Source organism: Octopus sinensis, linkage group LG1, assembly GCF_006345805.1.
Source record: "Octopus sinensis linkage group LG1, ASM634580v1, whole genome shotgun sequence".
Taxonomy (NCBI): domain Eukaryota; kingdom Metazoa; phylum Mollusca; class Cephalopoda; order Octopoda; family Octopodidae; genus Octopus; species Octopus sinensis.
In genome coordinates, this window is record NC_042997.1 from 138,482,407 (window position 1) to 138,504,906 (window position 22,500).

General features: G+C 36.3%; 1 protein-coding gene across 8 annotated transcripts in view; it reads right to left on the reverse strand.

Moving 5' to 3' along the window:
• Positions 1–22,500, reverse strand: part of LOC115209482 (low-density lipoprotein receptor class A domain-containing protein 4) — a 162,610-nt gene that overhangs the window by 35,801 nt on the left and 104,309 nt on the right. For 7 of the 8 annotated variants that reach the window (XM_029777916.2, XM_029777920.2, XM_029777908.2 and 4 more), the window contains one exon: positions 19,353–19,745. In XM_029777916.2, the coding sequence (XP_029633776.1) occupies positions 19,353–19,745 (393 nt within the window). The remainder of the gene's footprint in view (positions 1–19,352; positions 19,746–22,500) is intronic. The other variant, XM_036505182.1, reaches the window with a different exon arrangement.

The window sequence follows — 22,500 nt, forward strand, 5'->3', positions numbered from 1 at the left end:
GTGCACTTCTCCTCCTCCTCATAAAGCAAAACAACAAAGGTGTGCAATAGTAGACTTTACACAGCTTTGCCAGCAGCGGTTGGATGTGAAATAGGTTAACCCATATAACAGTTAGAATAACAAACAAGTTAACAGTCATAGTGTTTCTATTAGTGTTGTTATTTAACCCCCCAGGATAATCCTAATCTAACAAATCTATGATCAAAGGCATTTCAACCTCGATTGTCCTGTCATTTTCCTATGTGCAAGGGAATTCAGGGTCATCTTGACCCTTTTTTAAGACAGTAAGCAATCGTTTGAGAGCGATTTGATTGTTATTTCTAGCAGGTTAACAGATCACATAGAAACTCACTTGTTACTGACTTGTTATACGGAGATAGTCAACTCACAAAAAGTCATGTTTGTTATACAACTTTGACTCTCATTTGAAATATTTCATGTAATTTGCGCCTCATGTTTCTTCTGGTTAGACAGCTGGAATCTCTCAGTTAAAATGTCTTTTAATACATTATTTAGTTGTTGTTTTGCTCCAAGTCAGAACCAATAATTGTGTTCCAGATACCGTGACCATACCATCTTTTGGACACTTAGGACTGCATTATCTAATGCAGTGATTCTCAACGGGAATGGGGGTCCATATAAGATTTGGGAGGCTCCATGCAACAAATTGGTAAATTGCCCACAATAATATTTTAAGGGCCCATGAAAAAATTTTTGTTTTAGATATGTATTGGTATGTATTGCAAGAAACAGCTAGATTTCTTTCTCCAACATTTTAAATAGTCCAGCTTTCACAAGTTAATGTGTGAAAAACAAAATAGGAATTTTGAAAGAAGTTTCTAAAAAATTAGTTTTTAAACATCAAATAGCTATGGGGTCTACCAGAATAGAATAGTAATCAAAGGGGTCCATAGATAAAAAGAATAGTTGAGAACCCCTGTTTCTGTTGAAACATACTGCCTTTTTTCACTTAATTTTGAAAATAATGAAGAATTCAGTAAAATAACTTTGTCGTTATTAAGCTGGTATTTGGGAAATAATTTAACACAAAATTTTAATGGAAGGTTTTAATTTGGATCACTTCAAAACATGAACCTTATAGCATAGAACCAAGGATGGTCTCAGGTAAGTTAGAATCACAAGGGTTAAGACATTGAGGTGGTGTTTAAGGGTGATCTGATTATTTCTAGCAGATCAAAATGACCAGGTATTAGCTCCCATGTTAGCTTACATTCCTAATGAAGAGGGCAAAAGTAGAATAGGACAACAGACTTTTGGCACCATAGCAATAATACTTATTTCCTCTATTTTTCTGCAGCAGCTGGTGTTTTTAACAGACCTAACTAGTGATCAAATTTATATATTTTCAGCACTTGTTGATTAACCTTTGGTTAAGCTCACATTAGCACTGATTGATCTAATCTGTGAGGAAAGGCAATCAAACCATGACCATCTGGAGATGCTAGGTGAGCACTGCATTTCCACCAAAGATGGTAAATACGTCATTAAGTATTAAGATCACTTAATAATATAAGCGCAGTAAAGTGGTTGGCATTTAGAAGGTCATCCAGCTGTAAAAACCATGCCAAAACTGACCTTGCCTGTGCAGGTGCCACATAAAAAGTACTCAGTCCACTCTGCAGAGTGGTTGGTGTTAGGAAGGGCATCCAGCCATAAAAACCCTGTCAAAACAAACACAGTAGTCTGGTGTAGTCTTCAACCTGGCTGGCTCCTGTCAAACTATCCAACCTATGCCTGCATGGAAGACAAATGTTAAACGATGATGATGATCTTAATGAGGAAACTCATCTTTTCTGTTCCCTGAAATATCAAGGTAGCAGTTCTGAAATTGTTATGGATGTGACTTTAGCCCTTTAGTGTTTAAACCAGCCATATCTGACCCAAATATTTTACTTGTTTTATGTTAAAACCAGCTAGATCTGGTCTCTCACACCTATCTTACAATGCTTGATTAATTTAAAACAATGTCAATGAATAGGCATTACATTTGACAGAGTAATCTGAATGTTAAAGAGTATAAACTGCATCTGGTAATGAGGCCCTCGTTCAGGAGTTTCAGGGTTTTGAGGGGTGTGGAATCACCTATTAGCTACTACTGTTCTCAGGTTCACTTTGACCCAGAGCAGAAGCAGATGTCAGGATCTGAGCCAAGGTATGTTGGAATGATGGGATGCAGCACAGTGGATGTGAGTTATTTCAGTAAATAAACTTATTGGATTAATGGCGAATATTACTAGATGCTGACTAGATGAACAGACAATAAACTATCCATGGCCAGGATCAACCAGTTCAGTTGGCGAACTATTGCTGTTATTTGTAGTGGTGGCAGTGGTGTGCACAGATGAGATATTTCAGCTAATGCAAGACTAATGTGACTAAAACTAAGACCAGGCATTCATGCTGCATTGCTCATTCAGGACACCTGGTGAGGAAAAGTTACATTGGCCCAGGTAAGTCAATCAACAGTATGATGATTATGTTAGGCGATAGTACAGTACACCTTACAGCTTGTTGTACTGTGACATAATACTTGACCAATGATGGATTAACTAGATGGAGAAAAGATTAAGGCTCACAGGTAAGTGAATTTACACCAGCACACATATTTTGTTCTCATAGCGAGATGGTGTATTATTCTTTTTATTCTTCTATTTGTTTCAGTCATTTGACTGTGGCCATGCTAGAGCACCACCTTAAATGTTATTTTTTAGTTGAAGAAACCGACCCCAGGACTTATTCTTTGTAAACCTAGTACTTATTCTATTGGATCTCTTTTGCTGACCCACTAAGATACAGGGACATAAACATACCAACATCAGTTGTTAAGCGATGGGGGGCAAAGACAGACACAAAGACACACACATACATATCACAGGCTTCTTTCAGTTTCTGTGTACCAAATTCACTCACAAGGTTTTGGTTGGCCCAAGGTTATAGTAGAAAACACTTGGCCAAGGTGCCACATAGTGGGACTGAACCCGGAGCAAAGTGGTTGGGAAGCAAGCTTCTTACCACACAACCACACAAATACCTGTATGTAATAAATTTGTTGAAAATTCATTTATTGAAACTAATTTCATTGTTGTTGCCATTTTAACATCTACTTTTCCACACTTGCATGGAACAGACAAAAGTCTGTGAGGGCAGAGTTTTCTCCAGTCATATATTCTTGTTGTCAATCTCAAACCCACCTCCACCTGTTTCTAAGCGAATTAATAATATCAGTCTACCAAACAACAAACATGTTTTCTGTGGAGAACCAAAAACAAATGTCACCATATATATTTACAAAGATTGCACAACATATCACGTCACGTCAAGAAGCCTGGACACGTTTTCATGGTGAACTGCAAGCAAATGACGCAGTCAGTAGGCTGTTGTTTACAAACCAGTAAATGTGAGGGAAATATGAACTCATCATGATATAATTGGCACATAATTTGTTACCAAATCTCATAACACACACTTAGAAACAAAAATAAGTTAGGAACTGTTGATGTGTCAGTATCATCTGTTGTCCACAGTAGTTGATTTTTAACATTTGATGAGGCAAAATTTATTAATGCTTATCTTAAAACTGCTTGTATTGTTTACAGTACAGAAGTAAGTGTGGTTGTGTGGTTAAGAAGCTTGCTTCCCAACAACATGGTTTGGGGTTCGGTCCCACTGCGTAGCACCTTGTGCAAATGTCTTCTACTGTAGATTTGGGCCGACCAAAGCCCTGTGAGTAGATTTGGTAGATGGAAACTGAAAGAAGCCCACTGTGTATATGTATATATATTTATCTAAGTGTGTCTTTGTCCCCCTACCCCACCACTACTTAAAAACCGGTGCAAGATGTTTACACCCCCATAACCTAGCAGTTTGGTGAAAGAGAACAGTAGAATAAGTAACAGGCTTTAAAAGAAAAAAGATAGTACTGGGGTTGATACAATTGACTAAAACTTTTCCAAGGTGGTGCCTCAGCATAGCCACAGTTTAATGACTGAAAGAGGTAAAGAAGGATATTAAATGCCTTTTATCTATTACTGTAAATTCATGGGTTGATATGCTTGTAGTGAGGACCTCATACAGCAAGAAAAAGCTTCATGTTTCTTTGGTTTCATAAGAACCTATCACAGGACAATATGCTGCCAATAAATCAAAGCTACTGGTGATAAACATGCCTTTTTCATTTTTTAATTAAGATGTCTCTGGGGCTGTTTGGCTGATATGTCTAGCAAGTGAAGTGACTGCATGGCAATGCCACTGGTATTTCTGTTTCACACCTGTAACACTCACCATCTAACAAGTCTTTACTGGTTGGGTAAACTACTGAGTGAAGTAGCCCAACAAAACAATGTTCTGAAATTAGAAACCAATGCTGTGTTTGAGCGAACAACAAAGCAGCATACGTTTTTCTGATGGCAACTTGCTTGAATTATTAGAGCCAGGTGGAGGGAAAGGGTTTTCAAAAACAAGGGGTACTGACAGGCAACAAAGCTACTTCACTATCAGCTAACTACAACTACTACTCAACTTTCCCACCCACACGTGAACATACATATATGTATAAATATATGTATGTATATATAATCTTATAATGTCATGAATTCCATTAAAACTTCCTCACAATGTCAGTGCTAATAAATTCTGCCCACGTCTTACAAGTATTCCTCATTCTAACAGACATCATTATCACAGATTTCATACATAACTTCCACACATGTCTCTAAACCAATTTCAGCGCAGGCTGTTATTCAAGAACTTTTAAACAGCTGGTCTTATACTTCTTAGCAGTGAGGAGTTTTGTTCTAATACTTCTAAATATCCTTGGAATAATATTTCACACCTGTAGGGAGTTCAAGGGCACACACTAGGCAGAATCAAGGTAAAAGGAAAAAAAAAAAAAGAAATCTAGTATGAAGCAGACGTATATGCATTAGGGTGAATTAGAGGCATATTTTCGATGAACCAGAGGTACATTTTAGAATGAATAAAAGTTACCAAAAGATATGATGCCAGCAATTGATGAATTCAATGACACATTATTAAAACATCTACAGCTGTTGCCAACAGATGTAATTTACATAACATTTAGTGCAAATTCAATTAACAGCTCGCTATTGTACTCAGTTACTTTACTTCTACTTTCATGTAGTGAATATAAGGCACTGAGAGAGCCTCTTTTTAGTCATGCAACCTGCTAAAAATAGCAGCCAAATTGCCATCAAATTATACCTGACAATCTTAGGTAAAGGAGATATTGAACTATGTAGAACATAATATGCAACACTGTAAAAACCAATTTACTCACTCCTCTGCTGGGCAGGCAAAGTTTGCTATTAACCTACTAGAGTAAATTTACTTCAGTTTGGGAACCTCTGCTTTACAAAATCCATAGTACTGCTTGAGTATCTTGAAAAACATGTTTAGGTGCTACAGCCATGTAAAAGCACCCATGCCGGTGCCATGGGAAAGTCCCATGCTGGTGCTACATAGAAGCACCTGTGCTGGTGCCTGTAAAAATGCCCAAGCTGGTACCATATAAAAGTGCCTGTATTGGTGTCATGTAAAAGCACCTAGCACAATCTGTCAAGTGGTTGGCATTAGGAAGGGCATCCAGTCCTAGAAACCATATCCTAGACAAATGGAGCCCAGGCAGCTCTTTAGCTGGCCAACTCCTGTCAAACCGTCCAACCCATGCTAGCATGGAGAATGGACATTAAATGAGGATGGTAAATATGATCAAAACTTCCCATGCAATATGTACAAGTTATTTCATTTTTTTAATTTGATCTTCAAATGTATATTGTATGGATGTTAGACAATGGACAGTAAAAGCAACCAAAAAAAAAAAAAACCCCTCAAAACACTGAGATGAAATTGTTGGCATTTAGAATGAGATGCTTTTGCCAAATTTCTGGCATTACATGGAGGGCCTACTGGACAACCAGTCAGTCTTAGAATGACTTAATGTGCTGGTTAAAAAGAGAGAATGACTTACAGATAAAACAAGAAAATGCAGTGGTTTGGTTATATTGGCAGAATGACTGGACTACTTGCAAATTCACACATATTTGGGTAAAATAGAAGGTAAAAAGAGAGTGACTAAAGGGACTGGTTCAAGGATACTGAGATGTAGACAGGGGAAGAGAACATCAGAATATATTATAAAGAAAGCCCATGATTGAAGTAGGTAGAAAATATTGGTGTAAAAAAAGTTCAAGTTTTCTAATGGCAGAAATATTTTGAGAATGACTTGACTTGGCATCAGAAAATCAAGAAGATTTATAGCCATTGCCTTAGACCAGCGTTTCTCAACCAGGATTCCCTGGAACCCTTGGGTTCTGCAAAAAGGTTCCTAGGAGTTCCATGAGAAAAAGTGAGACAAGCTAATGCTAATTTTATGATCATAATATTACTATATATGCACAACATATTGGTTATTGTAATATTGTAACATAGACATCATCCTATCTAACCTATTACATTATCAAAAAAATATAACAACCATTGGGGATATATTTAGTGATGTCTGTAATTTGTGGACACCCTATATATATATATATATATATATATATATATATATATATATATATGATATTTACCATGTGAACTACAATGAAAAAATATGAGAAAGATACGGCATATAATTTTTTGTGTGCAGGGGTTCCTTGAGACATGTAATTTATTTTAAGGCTACGCAAGGGTAAAAAGGTTGAGAAACACTGCCTTAGACATTATAACAGGCCTAAACATTTTGTGAGCTCCCAAAAAGTTTTACTTCAGATGATGTGACAGAATAATAAGTTAAGCCAGTGAAGAAACCTCAATATCAGGGATTCTTAAGAGTGTTAGTGACCCCTTGGCAGTGTTCTGCGCTCAAAAGAGGATGCTGGGAGTGGTGGTTTTTAGAGGGGTTGTGATACTTTTCAGAAATTACATATCTCACCAAGTAAAAACCCTTATTTGGAACAGGGGATCTCGAAGCACACAAAGCTATAAATAATCCTTTCTATTATTAGGCACAAAGCCTGAAATTTTTGGGGAGGGTGCTAGTTGATTATATTGACCTTACTGCTCAACCAGTACTTATTCATCGACCCCCCCAAAAGGATGAAAAGCAAAGCTGATCTCAGATTAAGCCAGAAGAAATGTTACTAAAGTCTGTTGTCTGGTATGCTAATGATTCTGCCTGCTCACTGCCATATAAAGTTATAAATAATCCTTTCTACTATAGGCACAAGGCCTGAAATTTTGGGGTAGGGGACAGTCGATTACATCAACCTCATTATGTAACTGGTACTTATTTCATCAACCCCGAAAAGATGAAAGGCAAAGGTGACCTTGGCGGAATTTGAAATCAGAATGTGAAGACAGACACTTGCTTACAACTATCACAGCAAGGAAATAGGCAGTCAGTCAGCCAGTCACACGCACACATGATGTGCATCTTTCAATTTCCGCTAACCAAATCCACACACAGGCTTTGTTAATCCTGGATCTATAGCATAAGACACTTGTTCAATGGTCCATGCAGTGGTACTGAACTCAGAACCATGTGGTTGGGAAGCAAACTTCTTACCACACACACAACAACACCTGTGCTCATATGTCTTTTAGTCTTTTGTTTCAGTCATTTGACTGGCCATGCTGGAGCACCACCTTGAAGGGTTTTATAGTTGATGAAATCAACCCCAGGTCTTATTCTTAGTAAGCCCAGTATTTATTTTATCAGTTCTTTTGCTGAACTGCTAAGTTACGGGGGTGTAAACACATCAACATTGGTTGTCAAGCAATGGTGGGGGAACAAACACAGGCACAAGGACACACACACACACATATATATATATGTATATATATATATATATATATATATATATATATATATATATATAATATACACATATATATATATATATATATACACATATATATATATATATATACACATATATACGACAGGCTTCTTTAAATTTCTGTCTTCCAAATCCACTCACAAGGCTTTGGTCAGCCTGAGGCTATAATAGAAGACATTTGCCCAAGGTGCTATGCAGTGGGACTGAACCCAGAAGTTTATATGTAAATATAAGGAAGGTAGGATGGTCAACATTGGAACATCTTTGATCACAGGCTTGCACAATCAGGAAATTTACTGTCTTAAAAGTGTCCATAGTGTATGCTTTGTCACATGTTGCTCCAGATGCATAAGTTTCATTTAGAAATGGACAAATATCACACATGTGCATGCACCACACACACACACACACACACACAAACATTAAGATGGTGAGTGGACAAGTTACTGGCCTACTACCTCCACTCCTGTTGAACTGTCACATCCTTTCAATCAATTAGAGCTAATAACTGTTATCAGCTAATCAACAATAATTAATTTAATTGATGCTTTTTTTTCTTCTTTGAAATTCAAACCCTTATAATACAACAAAAAAGTGGAGGAGATTGAAGTCTTGTATCAATGGTTAGAAAGAAAATTCTTAAAAAGATTCTCCTGTCTAGACACAAAATAATAAGTGACAAATAGGATCAGGAAAAATTATCTTCAAGATACTAAGTTTAATTATCCCAGAGCTTAAAAAAAAAAATGAAAAATGAAAAATTACAATAAAAAAAGTGAAGTAATAAATAAGAAATATGACTAAATTGTCATAGTTTAGCCATATTGAAAGAGACTTGAAGAAAGTTAACAGATGTTATTGCCAGGAGTATGCTAAAAAATTAATTCAAAAGCCTAGTTCTATGACATGACAACACTATTGCTGCTGCTACTACTACTATTAATAATAACAATCCTTTACACTATAGGTGGAAAGTCTGAAATTTTGTTGGAGGGGGCTAGTTGATTACACTGATTTCAGTGCTGAATGGTACTTATTTCAATAATCCTGAAAGGATGAAAGTTGACTTGGTGGAATTTGAACTCAGAATGTGTAAGTAAGCACAAGCGTAGCTGTGTGGTAAGAAGCTTGCTTCCCAACCACATGGTTCCAGGTTTAGTTTCAGCGATCCTGGAAAGATGAAAGACAAAGTTGACCTTGGTGGAATTTGAACTCAGGATGTGTTAATAGGTACAGGTGTAGCTGTGTGATAAGAAACTTGCTTCCCAACCACAATTCCAGGTTCAGTCCCACTGCATGGTACCTTGGACAAGTGTCTTCTACTATTGTCTTGGGCCAACCAGAGCCTTGTGAGTGTATTTGGTAGATGGAAACTGAAAGAAGCCTGTTTATTTATATGTGTATGTCTGTGTTTATCCCTTGCCACTGCTTGGCAACCAGTGTTGGTTTGTTTATGTCCCTGTAACCGTCGAACCCATGCTAGGATGGAGAACGGACGTTAAACAATGATGATGATGAATGATGAACAGCAAAGTTGACCTCCATGGTTTTTATAATAATAATTGCTTCAAATTTATGTCCAATAGTTACAGGCATGGCTGTATGGTAAGAAATTTGCTTCCCAAACACATGGTTCTGGGTTCACTCTCACTGTGTGGCATCTTGGGCAAGTGTCTTTTATTATGGCCTTGGGTTCCATAGCCTTGTGAGTGGATTTGGCAGTTGGAAACTGAAAGAAGTCCATTGTATATGTATGTGTGTGTGTGTGTATCTTTATTCTCCATTACTACTAGGCAACTGATGTTGGTGTGTTTACATTCCCGTAATTTAGTGATTCAGAAAAAGAGACTGATAGAATAAGTATAAGTATGAGGCTTTATAAAGAGTACTGAGGTCAATTCATTCGACTAAAATTCTGCAAGGCCATGGTCAGATGAATGTAATAAGTAAAAAATAAAAAAAGATGGAAAAAAAAAATACGCCAGCAGTTTTGGTTAGTTGATACCTTCAACCCAAGGATATGACCTTGGTGGAATTTGAATTCAGAATGTAAAGCACTGAAACAAATACAACATATTTTGTCTGGTGCTTTAACCATTCAGCCATCTGCTGCTGTCCTCTACATTAATTGTTTATAATAATTGTTTCTAAGATAGGCACCATGCCTGTAATTTAGGAGAGGAGGTTAGTCAATTAAATTGCTTCTGGTGTTTGACTGGTATTGACTTCACTGATTGTGAAAGGATGAAAGGCAAAGTTGACCTCAAGTGGCATTTGAAATTCATAATGTAAAGACGAACTAAATGTGACTGCGCAATAATAATAATCCTTTCTACTAGGGGCACAAAGCCTGAAATTTTGAGAGAGGAGGCTATTCGATTGCTTTGACCCCAGTGATAAACTGGTACTCATTTTATTGACCCCAAAAGAATGAAAGGCAAAGTTGACCTTTGCGGAAATTGAACTCAGAGTATAAAGACAAATACAATGTCACTAAGCATTTTGCCTGGTGTGCTAACAATTCTGCCAGCTTACTGACTGGTATTTATTATATTGACCTCAAAAAGATGAAAGGCAAAGTTGACCTTGGTAGAAAATGAACTCGGAATGTAATAATGGATGAAATGCTTCTAAGCATTTTGTCTGGCATGCTAATGATTGTTAGCTCCATATTAATAATAATAATAATCATAATAAAGAATGACCTGATGCAGTATGAGGCAGTGGCTCTTATGGCTTCTAGTTGTAACTGATTGGAAGTGTTTTCACGTACATTATTTGTGGTAGCCCATCTTTATACCAAGAAAAAAAACATTCTCCTTAATACCACAGATCTGTTTGTCACTTGTTTGACCTTAACCAATTGAGCATGTATCTTTGTGGCTGATGATATGAGCATCTCTGATCATGAGCAGAAGTAGTGGGGGAGCATCCTAGCCATGTGTTGAGAGGAATTCGTTGGGGTTTGGATAATTCATCTTTGGAAACATGGGTGTTTTGTTCAACATCCTTAAACAACCCTTATTCAGGGACTTTTGATGGGCTACTCAACCCGAAGAAAATTCTAACTGGGCCCCACCTGCAAGTCATGTGCTGTCTATCTTGATATGAGATCACCATGTTGTGCACATATGGTTGTGATGCATGTGCCTGGTGTACTCTTGTCAGATAGGTAGTCAGGATGGGTATATTGTGCTTATATATTTTACCCCAGTGTCACTTTGATGGCATGCGCTGCTCTCTCATTCAATAATAATAATAATAATAATAATGATGGTTTCAAATTTTGGTACAAGGCCAGCAAGTTCATGAGAAGGGGATAGTTGATTATATCGACCCGTGTTCAACTAGTACTTATTTTATCGACCCCCTAAATGACAAAAGGCAAAGTCAACCATGGCAAAATTTGAACTCAAAATGTGAAGACAGGCATGCTAATGATTCTGACATAATATTATCCTTCTATAACCAGAAACCAGCCCATTTATTTGAAAAGAGAGTTTACATTGATAGAATTAGTCTCAGACAATGTAAACAAACTATTCTGAAATAAAGGACAGCTAATGTCATGATCCAGCAGACCTCGTTTGGTCAAAAACATTCTTGACAAGATCATGCATGTTTTTTTTTTAAGATGGTAAGTCAAGTGACATGATTTGAGGGAAGATTTGGCTGCCATTTCTAGCAGGCTGAGAGACCACATAGAGGCTTCTACGTTGGTTTACATTGGCATAAAGCCACACATTTCTAAAAAGTGAAGACTACAATCAAATATATCAGTGAAACTGGTATATGACTGATATATCCAAACAAAATGTTGAAATTCAAAAGCTGACTAGACAAATGTGGTAACAAAAATTTTCAACAATCAAATTGTCGATAACATTTATTTAGAAAAAAAAAAAGTTTAAAAACTAAAGCAGTATATAAAAGAAGGCTGCCAAAAATAATTTGTTTTAAAATGAAAACAATTTTTAAAACTGAAATTATAAATTGTAAGTCACTGACCTAAAGCAAGTTCTCGTTTGATATGGTCATTAACCTTAGTATGTTTTTTTTTTTAAATCAATTATGTTAAATTAATCCCAAGTGATATTTATTTGAGAATTTCATGTTAGCTTGCAGGATTTTCTTGATGAGTTTAGACATGGTCAGGTGGATTATTGAAATTGTTGTTTTTTTTAAAAAAAAAATAAATCCACTTTAATTTGGCTGATAAACTAATCTAACAAAAGTCAATTTCTGTGCATGTGTTCACATGGCTTCCTGGCTTAATTGGCAAGCCAGATAACTCCCACAAAAAACAAGAAGTATAGATACTTTCAACATACAAATAAAACAAATGCATTCATACACATATTTATAGGAGCGGTTCTCAACAGGGGTCCATGTAAAAATTTGTTAAAATTTATGTGCAATAAATTGGTTATACTTCTAGAATACACAAAATATTTCAAAAATTTTTTTTATACAATTCCTAATATTTAATTACAAAAATATAAAAGGACTTTTTAAACATTGAATGCTTATGAGGGCCCATACAGGTACAATAAAAATTAAAGGGGTCCATAGGTAAAAAATGGTTGCGAACCATTTATCTATGGACTCCTTTGATTACTATTTTATTCTGGTGAACCCCCATAGTCATTCGATATTAAAAAAAATAGTTTTATAAAAACTTCTTTCAAAATTCCTATTTTGTGTTGCAAACATCCATTTGTGTAGGTTGAAAAATGCAAAATGTTGGAGAGAGGGAAACCTAGCAGTTTCTTGCAATATATACCAATAATATGTCTAGAGCAAAATTTTTTCAGTTCTCAAAATACTATTGAGGATCTCCAATTTTGTTATGTAGACCCTCAAAAATTTTACATGGACCCTCAGGGGCCATATGGATCCCCGTTGAGAACTACTGATCTATACTAGCAAATGTAAATTTCTGTATGTATGGCTCAACCACCACCCACAGAGAAGAGAGTTTACCCCAATAAATAGCATAAACTTAGAATCAGAATAACCACAGACCTGTGATTCAAATTCAAACCACTCTATAACACCTTTTTTTTGTGCTGTTTAAACCTGTTACTGTGGAAATCGGACAAATCTACTTAAAATTTCCTTACCCTTAACTGCAGAAAGCACGTTTTTATAACCAAACTACTTTTTGTTGAGAAATGTCATGTTTGAAACAAATTTTCGTAGAGAGATGTCAAGTTTATTGAGGTAATATGACTTACAGAAAATACCAATTCTAATTTTTGGTAGATATTTAACATCATTACTGCAATAACCATAAAATTTAATTTTGCAGTTAAAGTGTAAATGGTGTTATTTCAGAGTTTATTGTAAATGATGCTGTACAAATATTTCTTTTATTAAGAAAATTGGAAATGATAGAACTCATTTTATCTTTACTCATGGAAATACAAAATCTAAGAGCAGCATTTTAGTTTCAGAAGTAACAACATGAGTTCTATAAAACTGAATTCTAAGAGGTAAAAAAAAAAAAAAAATAAAAGTCATTAAGCTCTCTTTCATGTTATTACAGTTTCCCAATTTTCTTTTTATTATTGAACCAATGTAAACATCCTTACTTTCTATTGACAAAAATTTATCACCTTTTGCTAGTGTTAAACCATTTGTAACATCATTGCACCTTGAGTCTTTACACATTGCGCTGCATGTTGCTTTGCTTTCAACTGCTTTTAAAGCACACATACGACTCAGATTTGGTGCATGTGAATAGTTATGAAGAATCTTTTGGATAATATTGGCCAAGTCAAATCATAGCTCAAAGCATTTCTAATGTTATCTCCAATAAACATGGGTTTCTTGTTTTCTGTTGACAAAGTAATATGTATTCTTTAAACAAGAATTTTCTAATTCTTAAAAAAAAAAAAAATCATTGTTTTGCACCGTGCACAATGAGATCTGAAATGATTATTTACGTATTTAGTGTTAATATGTCCAGGTAAATAGTCATTTCCATGTAAATAATTGTTTCAGATCTTGTCATACATAGTTCAAATAACGATATTATACCATTTGCCAGATGGTAAGCATCGATCAGCAAATGATTTGTTTGCCGAAAATATAAACAAAGCCAGTGGCTGGATGCTTCTGGCTGATGTAACAAAACATGTTGAAACACCAGTATCCTAGAATCCCATATTTCAATGAGCTGAGTCTGTTGAACACCCTGTTGTCATAAAAGGGAGGAGCTACTCAACTATAACTACAGCGACCAGCATAATTTGTGTCTGAACCTGTCTGGAAGTATTAAGTATATACAAATAATCTTTTCTAATTGTTACTAGTTACAAATTCCATTAATACAATATGGCAGAAAGTGTAAACTAGTGTTTCTGGAAGTATTCTATGTTTGAGGGGAAAAATTTGCAGTGAGATAGATAGATAGATAGATAGATATATATATATATATATATATATATATATTATATATATATAGAGAGAGAGAGAGAGAGAGGAGAGAGAGAGAGAGAGCATGTACATGCACATGTGTGTGTAATAATCATCCACATGCTTATTATCAAGGCACTGGAAATTATTTGCTTCAAAATATGAGAAGAAACAACCTATATAAATGTCTAAATTTGCAGAAGTATTCAACCCTACCAGCACTGAAATGGGGAAAATAAAAATAGTAAATAAAGCGGAAAGAATATTAAAAAAGCAAAATTCCCCTGCATAAAACTTATTAATGAATATAAAATGTCTAAGTTGGTGAGAAATTGAGGGAGTCAAGCATAAACTTTGGCACTATAGCACGTTCCGTTGGAACAGTGCCACAAAACTGTATTAGGATATCTATCTGTGCAAGTAAGTGTCTTTTACACACATATATTATATTTATTATATACATTGCATAATAGGAATGATAACAAGTAAACATATCATCTCAGAGTAATGGAGAAATAATTGCTAGACAGGCAATATTGAAGATGACAATATGATAGATGGGAGAGTAGACACATGTTTGAAGAACTACATAGTTTTATTGTCCTTCAAGTACACTATATGCTATGCCTAGTGGATGACAAGTTAATGTGCCGGGGTTGCTTGTCCAAAATGTCAAGCTTTGCTCTAAGCTTTGTGAGTGAAACTGGGTGGAAACCTATCGAGTGGATTTAACTGTTGTTGGGTTGTAGACTTAACCCATTACTCAGTTTAACACAACCACCTGGTCCTTGGAAATTTTAGTGGACTCCGATCTGTATAATGTGCAAGTTGTGAGAACGAAGGACAAGATATCCTTTACTGTTCCAGAACCAATAAAATGAAGTACCAGTCCAGGCAATGGACTAGAAGAACAGTGGGTCACATGAAATACTTTCAGCATTTATTTCAGCTCTTGGTGTTCTGACTTCTTCAGTGATGGATTTAAACCTTTGCTTGTCCTGTGTATCATATATGATGTATGGATGGAACTAAATACCATAGCATATTTAGGTTCAGGTGTAGCCGTGTGGTAAGAAGTTTTTTTCCCAACTACAGGATTCTGGGTTCTGTTCCACTGTGTGATACCTTGGGCAAGTGTGTTCTACGATAGCCCTGGGCCAACCAAAGCCTTCTGAGTTATTTGGTACATAGAAATTGAAAACAAACCTATCATGTATGCATGTGTGTTACTATCTCCTTGCTTAATGAAAAGAAAAAAAATTATGAAGCAGAGGAAAGTAAAGGAAAGAACAAAAGTTGGCTGAGATCAAGAAATAATTAATGAAGATCTTAATTTAGGGTTAGTGATTCTGATACATTTCTTTTGGTTGTAAATTCCCACATGACAAAAGTACAGCTCATCCCTAAGAATTAAATTTTGCATGATTTTTTTAACTACTCAACATTTCAGACTTGTACATGTCTAGCAAGTAACATGATATGAGACCATGTGTTGAAACTGAAGCAATTTTATCATGGAAAAACCATCTTAGTCATCTAAAAACACATAATAACTGTTAAATTAATTCTCTGTTTATTCTGTGAGGTGTGTCTTAGTCCTTTAACGCTTAACCTGGCCATATCTGGCCCAAATGCTCTGTTTGTTTTATGTTCAAACTGACCAAATCTAGCCATTACACCTATCTTACAATGTTTATCTAAAAATAAACAATCACAACACTGAGATAATGCTTGATTAGGCGCAGGAGTGGCTGTGTGGTAAGTAGCTTGCTAACCAACCACATGGTTCCGGGTTCAGTCCCACTGCATGGCATCTTGGGCAAGTGTCTTCTGCTATAGCCTCGGGCCGACCAAAGCCTTGTCAGTGGATTTGGTAGACGGAAAATGAAAGAAGCCCGTCGTATATATGTATATATATATAAGTGTGTGTGTCTGTGTTTGTCCCCCTAGCATTGCTTGACAACCGATGCTGGTGTGTTTACGTCCCCGTCACTTAGCGGTTCGGCAAAAGAGACCAATAAGAATAAGTACCGGGCTTACAAAGAATAAGACCCGGGGTCGATTTGCTCGACTAAAGGCGGTGCTCCAGCATGGCCGCAGTCAAATGACTGAAACAAGTAAAAGAGAGTAATAAATAAGCATTGCATTTAACAGAGCTGTCTGAATGCAAAGGGTTAAGACGGTTCAAATGGCTATTCCAAGATGTAATTGTAGTTTAACTACTAATAACCTATTAATGTTGGTTTCAAATTTTGACACAAGGCCAGCCATTTTAGGAGAGGGACAAGCTGATTACATCAACCTCAGTGTTCAACTTGTACTTATTTTACTGATCCTCTCCGCAGATGATGGAAGGCAAAATTAACCTAGGCAGAACTTGAGCTTAAAGAATAAAGAACTTGAAGAAATACAGCTAAGCATTTTGTCCAACTTGGTAAAAGTTCTGCTAGATCGCTGCCTTATGTTAAGCCAGTAATATTGGAGCTAAAAGTTATGCTGTTAAGGTTACTTGACCTAACTGGAAAAAGCAACTATATTTCTCTCATTTTATACTGCGCCCTTCTAAAAAAAAAAAAAAGGGAAGCACACATTAAATAATGCATCTAGATAATCCAAAGAAAACTGTTGGTCAAGAATGGAATGCCTTGAGATAAAGGTCTGCTCTACTGGCGTTGATCTGGAGTTTAAAACACCACAACAACATTAGATTCATTTCATACCATATTTCAATAAAAAAATACTGCTATTTCAATAAATTTTAAAATGATGAATTTAATAAAAAAAATGTTGTCCATATTAAGCCTTTAGCATTTAAACGGACTGTAACTGGCCCTAATATTCTATGTGTCTTATGCTAAAGCTGACCAGATCCAACCTCTCATACCTACTCTACAATGTCATTCTAAAAATATACAATCATATCATTGACATTTTGAAGTTACAAGATGCGTGATTAATTCAAAAACAATCTAAATAAATGCGCAATACATGTGACAAAGAAATCTGAATACTAAAGAGTTAAACTGGACATACTATTAACCCTTTAGCATTTAAACTGGCCATATCTGGCCAAAATATTCTGGTTTTATATCATTGAAATCTCAAATCTTCAAGAAAATGGATGACTAATTCAAATGAATGTGAATAAATAAGTATTACATTTGATAAAGTAATCTGAATGCTAAAAGGTTAAAATGAAATTTTAATGGAAAGTTTTAGTTTAGACTGCTTTAAATCATGGAATTTATATCATCAGGGGTGTCGTGAGTGGGTGGATATAGACGGGACTAAATGATGATTTCTCGCAACAGCTCAAAGTTATATGTAGAAGGCGTGTAGGGTTAACTGGATCATAAATACCAGTCAATCACCACTCACTGGCATTTATTCTGCTAACCCTGGAGAGATGAAAAGTAATGTTCATACCTACCGAGATTTGAACTTAGAACATGAATTTATTTTAGAGCAACTACTAGAGAGATACTCGGAAAATGAAAAAAAAATTCTATGTGTGATGTAAAAAAAAGGGTAATGAACCCCTTTGGTCATGAATGACCATGGGATTCTACCTAGAAAGTTTCCCTCCAAGGCACAAGTCTGGGCAAGGTTTATGGATGACCAGCAATCACCCATGAATACCAGCCCCCCCTCTCCATACCACTGATGTTCCAAGAGAAAGACAACGGCTGATGCAACTTGGCACCAGTGATGTCACAACTCGTTTCTATAGCTGAGTGAACTGGAGCAACATGAAATAAAGTGTTGTGCTTAAAGAACACAACACAGCCTAGTTCAAGATTTGAACTCACTACCTCATGATTGTGAGCCTGACGCTCTAACCGCTGAACCATGCATCTTCACATGTGTGATAATGGAGGAGTAAGTGATGGTAGTGGTGGTGGCGGGTGACAGAGTATGGTGAGTGTCGATGGAGACAACACTAAGGGAATGAGGAATAATGATGATGATGATAATGAAGGCATTGATGGTAGTATGGTGCAGGAGGTGGACTGGAAAAACATGACACCAATGATAATATAGCAATGGCATTGATAAGGTAGGTGGCAGGTGATGAAGGTTTAGGGTGTAGAGGAAAAGTGGGTGTTGGTAATGATAACGTTGATGTTATTGGTGGTGATGGTATGGAAGATATGTGAAAGATAACAACAAAACCTCAACGATAAGATTGATAAGAGATAGGGGGGAGAGAGGGGTAGTGGTGGTAAAATTATTTTACATTTAATTATAAAGAGAGCAAAAGATGAAAAATATAGAGATATGTGGTTGTGTGAGTATACATGGATTGGGGTGAGGAGCTAATGAGAATAGTAAGAAAACAAAAGTTTCAATCACTTGTTACCAAACAATTAAAGAACAATTCTCTGGAAGACTCTAACAATATTGGTTGATCTACAAATTACATCCTGCCAGGATAATAAACAAAAAAAAAAAAAGGAATACAATAGATACGTAAAAAGATGGGATGACAGTCGAGACTAGAATGGCGTTGATTTTTTTTATTTTGCTGAATCTAGAGGAAGGGACATTGCCCATGACCTTTGTTAACCATCTCAAGATCAAGTGAGCACCTGGACACTGTTAAATTGCTGCAAGTCAATTTCTGCAGGAAAAGACATGAGCAAGGAGAAAATTCTAGAGAGAAGATTTTTGGGGGAGGAGATGGAGAAAGGATTGGGCAGAATGGTGTTGCGAAGGTTTGGACACACCAAAAGTGACAAGAAGTGGAAAGATGAGAGAGCCAGAGGTATCTGAGTAGTGGAGGTACGAGACCATCTAGCTCATAGGAAAAGTGGACATTATAGTAGTGACAGGAGAGAGAGAAAGAAAACCTGATGGATCAGTGCTGACCTGAGGTTAAATAACAACAGCCACAAGATCTTGCACTGTCACTAAAACACAATAGAATGTAATTCCCACCCATCCATCCATTACTGCCCATAAATAACAAAAGAACAATAATCAAAGAAAGAACAAACAAACTCACCCCATGCCATAGAGGTCACAGCCTCAAAACCCACAGAACCCCAAAACACAAAAACTGATACTTACTTACTTTCAGCTGAAAGTCAAGATACAATGTATGTCCAGTTCGCTGTTTGGGGTCCCATTTATAAATCAGCGTTAAGTTATTGGCGTGTGAGGGAAAGACTGGAGGGTCTTTGAGAAGTTTTTGGACAGGACAGATAATTCCCATACGGAATTCTTCACCACTCGTATTGCGTTCTGTAATGCTGATCTTTGGTAAACATTCCATTGAAACGGTGGAGCTGTTTGCTGGCTGCCACGGAACTTCAAAGCCACGAAGGTCAGTGAAGTTCAGTTCAATGTACACCTTTGTCTTGGCAATAATGTACAAGTCACAGGCGTGCTGATCTGTAGTGTCATACTGCTTTGAATAAACAATCAAGACACTTTTGTTGCTCAATGTCGGACCACAGTCACCTGGAAATAGAGAGAGACAAAATAATTGAGGTGTAATGTTCAATTAAGAAGTAGTAACAAAAAGGTTTTGTTTAGACGCTAGATGCAACAGAATGAGATGTGAAAGACACGAGAGGAGGAGGAGCGAACAGGATTAATCCCTTGCAAATGGATTTGGTATTGACAGTCTGTGCTGTGTACCAATATTAGGTCTTTCAGTAACATTATTTTTCATACATGGAATTTTACAGTGTATTTACAGATTCTTCTCAGTCTGGTATATTTGAAAACACAGTGCGAGACATTGCACTGCTCACACATACAATATTTCAATGTGGTCAGTATTGCTTCCTGTCTGCAAGGGGTTAAGGAAAAAGGAGAAAAATCAGACAGGTTAAGATTGAAGAAGGGACAACTTATTGGGGATTAAGGAGACAGAGGAGAGATCAGATTGAGGTTTAAAGAGACAGGAAGAGGAGTAGATTGAGGGCTAAAACTGTAGAAGGAAAAGTAGACAAAAAGTTCAAAAGAGAAGATGAAAACATGATGGTTTTGTTAAAGGGGCATGAGTGGTAGATAAAAGGTTAAAGACCAAAGGGGACAGTGTAGAGCAGTGAGAAGTGATAAAGGGACAGTGTACAGCTGCAAGAAGAGATAAGGAAACAGGAAAGGGAGAAGACAGACGGAAAGAAAGAAACAGGCATCTGATGTAAGATAACTGCATTAGAAAGTATGTCTGCAAATGTATATGTGTGTATGCAAAAGCACATGTGTGTATATTTGCATGTAAGTAATGCACCATGTACTTGTAAGCATAAATGAATGTGTTTCAGTGCACATGTACATGTCAACTGGTCTATGTGTGTAGATGCATCTTTATCTAAGTTCAAATGTAGATGAATGTGCATGCATATAAAGATGTATGTATGTATTTGTCTACTTATCTCTCTATTTAGCTATGTAGAGATATGATTGTGTTATTTAACATATCTGCCTATATGTGTGAGTGTCTGTATGTGTGTGTGTGTGTGTGTGTGTGTGTGCATGTGTGTGTGTTTGTGCTGGAATGTAGTATGTACATGTATACTTGCATAAAGATAACTATGGCTATTTACAAGTAAATGCTTGTACATGGCACACATACAAGCATATCAGAACACTATTAGACTGCGTATATGCATAAAAGCATGTAAGTGCATGCGTAATAAATCTCTGCATGTGTGAATATGAAAGAATGCATAAGTGTACACATAATAAACATGTGTCTGAAGTGTAAATGGTTAACCAGGATTGTATGTCTGCAAAGGCAAAAACAGACAAAGAAGAGCAATGGACTTAAACCATTACTAGCTAGTAATCAATAAAATCTGATACATAGTGATATCAATAAAGCTGAGTTTCTGCTCATTCATCAATGTAACAGAGAACATACGCTGAGAGACAGCATTTTTCTGTCAATAATGTGCAACACTTTTGGAGGTCCAATCACCTTTGAAACATACCACAAAAATTTTATAGTGCTTTTACAAGCATTAGTTGCACCACTGTGAATGTAGTAGACAGAAAACAGGGTTTTTCTCACACACACACACAATCTGTAGGTACATATATATGATGTTGAAGGCTGCTTCACAAAAAAATAAAAAATATATAAGAGGAGTACAGGCAACATCAATGGTTCAGTATATTATAGAGATACAGACTTGAACAACATGTATGCTGCTCCTTAAGTTATCCATAGTTTTAATGTCCAGTGACAAAGAAGTGTTAGATGACTGGTAACTGTTTGAACTACAGGTATTATGAGGGGTGTTGAAAAGTTCCTGGCTTTAGGTAGAAGAAAACACAGGAGGATCAGTTAATTATGATTTTATTCAACATATTTCCCTCTCAGACTCACATACTTATTGTAGCAGTCTTTCAGGCCTTTCACAATACCCTTAAAGCCAGGAACTTTTCAGCATCCCCTTGTGTATCAGGGAGATCTCTTCAAGAGTTTTTGATAAAAGGATGCCCACAATACAATTCAATAAGAGGTATATTTTTGTATTTTCTCCTAGATCTTTTACTGCATGCCAAAACGCAAACCTGGGTATCTTCGAGCTCCACCCACTGTCTGTCTGTCTATCTATCAATCCATCTAAGCTGTAATGATGAAGTCAAACCAAATAGTGATGTTTTGAAATCGTTTAATATGCACAATATAATGCATCACTTACATAAACCTTCCTCAGTTAAAACATCTCAAAATACAAAGGATATTAAATGATTTCAAAATATCACTATTTGGTTTGACTTCATTATTGTAACTTATGTGATTCAATGCCAGTACAGACTAGCCAGGCCAGATTCCACTTATGTGAGAATTCTAGCAACGATTTGGAGTAGCTGAATATTCTGGTACTGTGTAGTGCTTCCTAGTGTGCCAACAGTAGGGTATGTGACCTAGTTGTTAGCATGTTGCACACGTAATGATAAGGTCGTGATTTTGATACCCAGACTTTTCTTACCCAGGCTTGTTGTGTTCATGAGCAAAACACTTCATCACACATCGCTCTGTGATCACTTTGACATCTGAAATGTGACACACTGTGCATCTGTACAGCACAAACATTGTATCACTATAAACAAATCATCTGTGCAGGTTGTTCAGCAAGGAATTGCAGAACCATCTTTTTCAAACTTGAGAGGCTACCATTAATGTATCACACACACACACACACACATATATATATATATATAATATATATTATATATATATATATATATTATATAT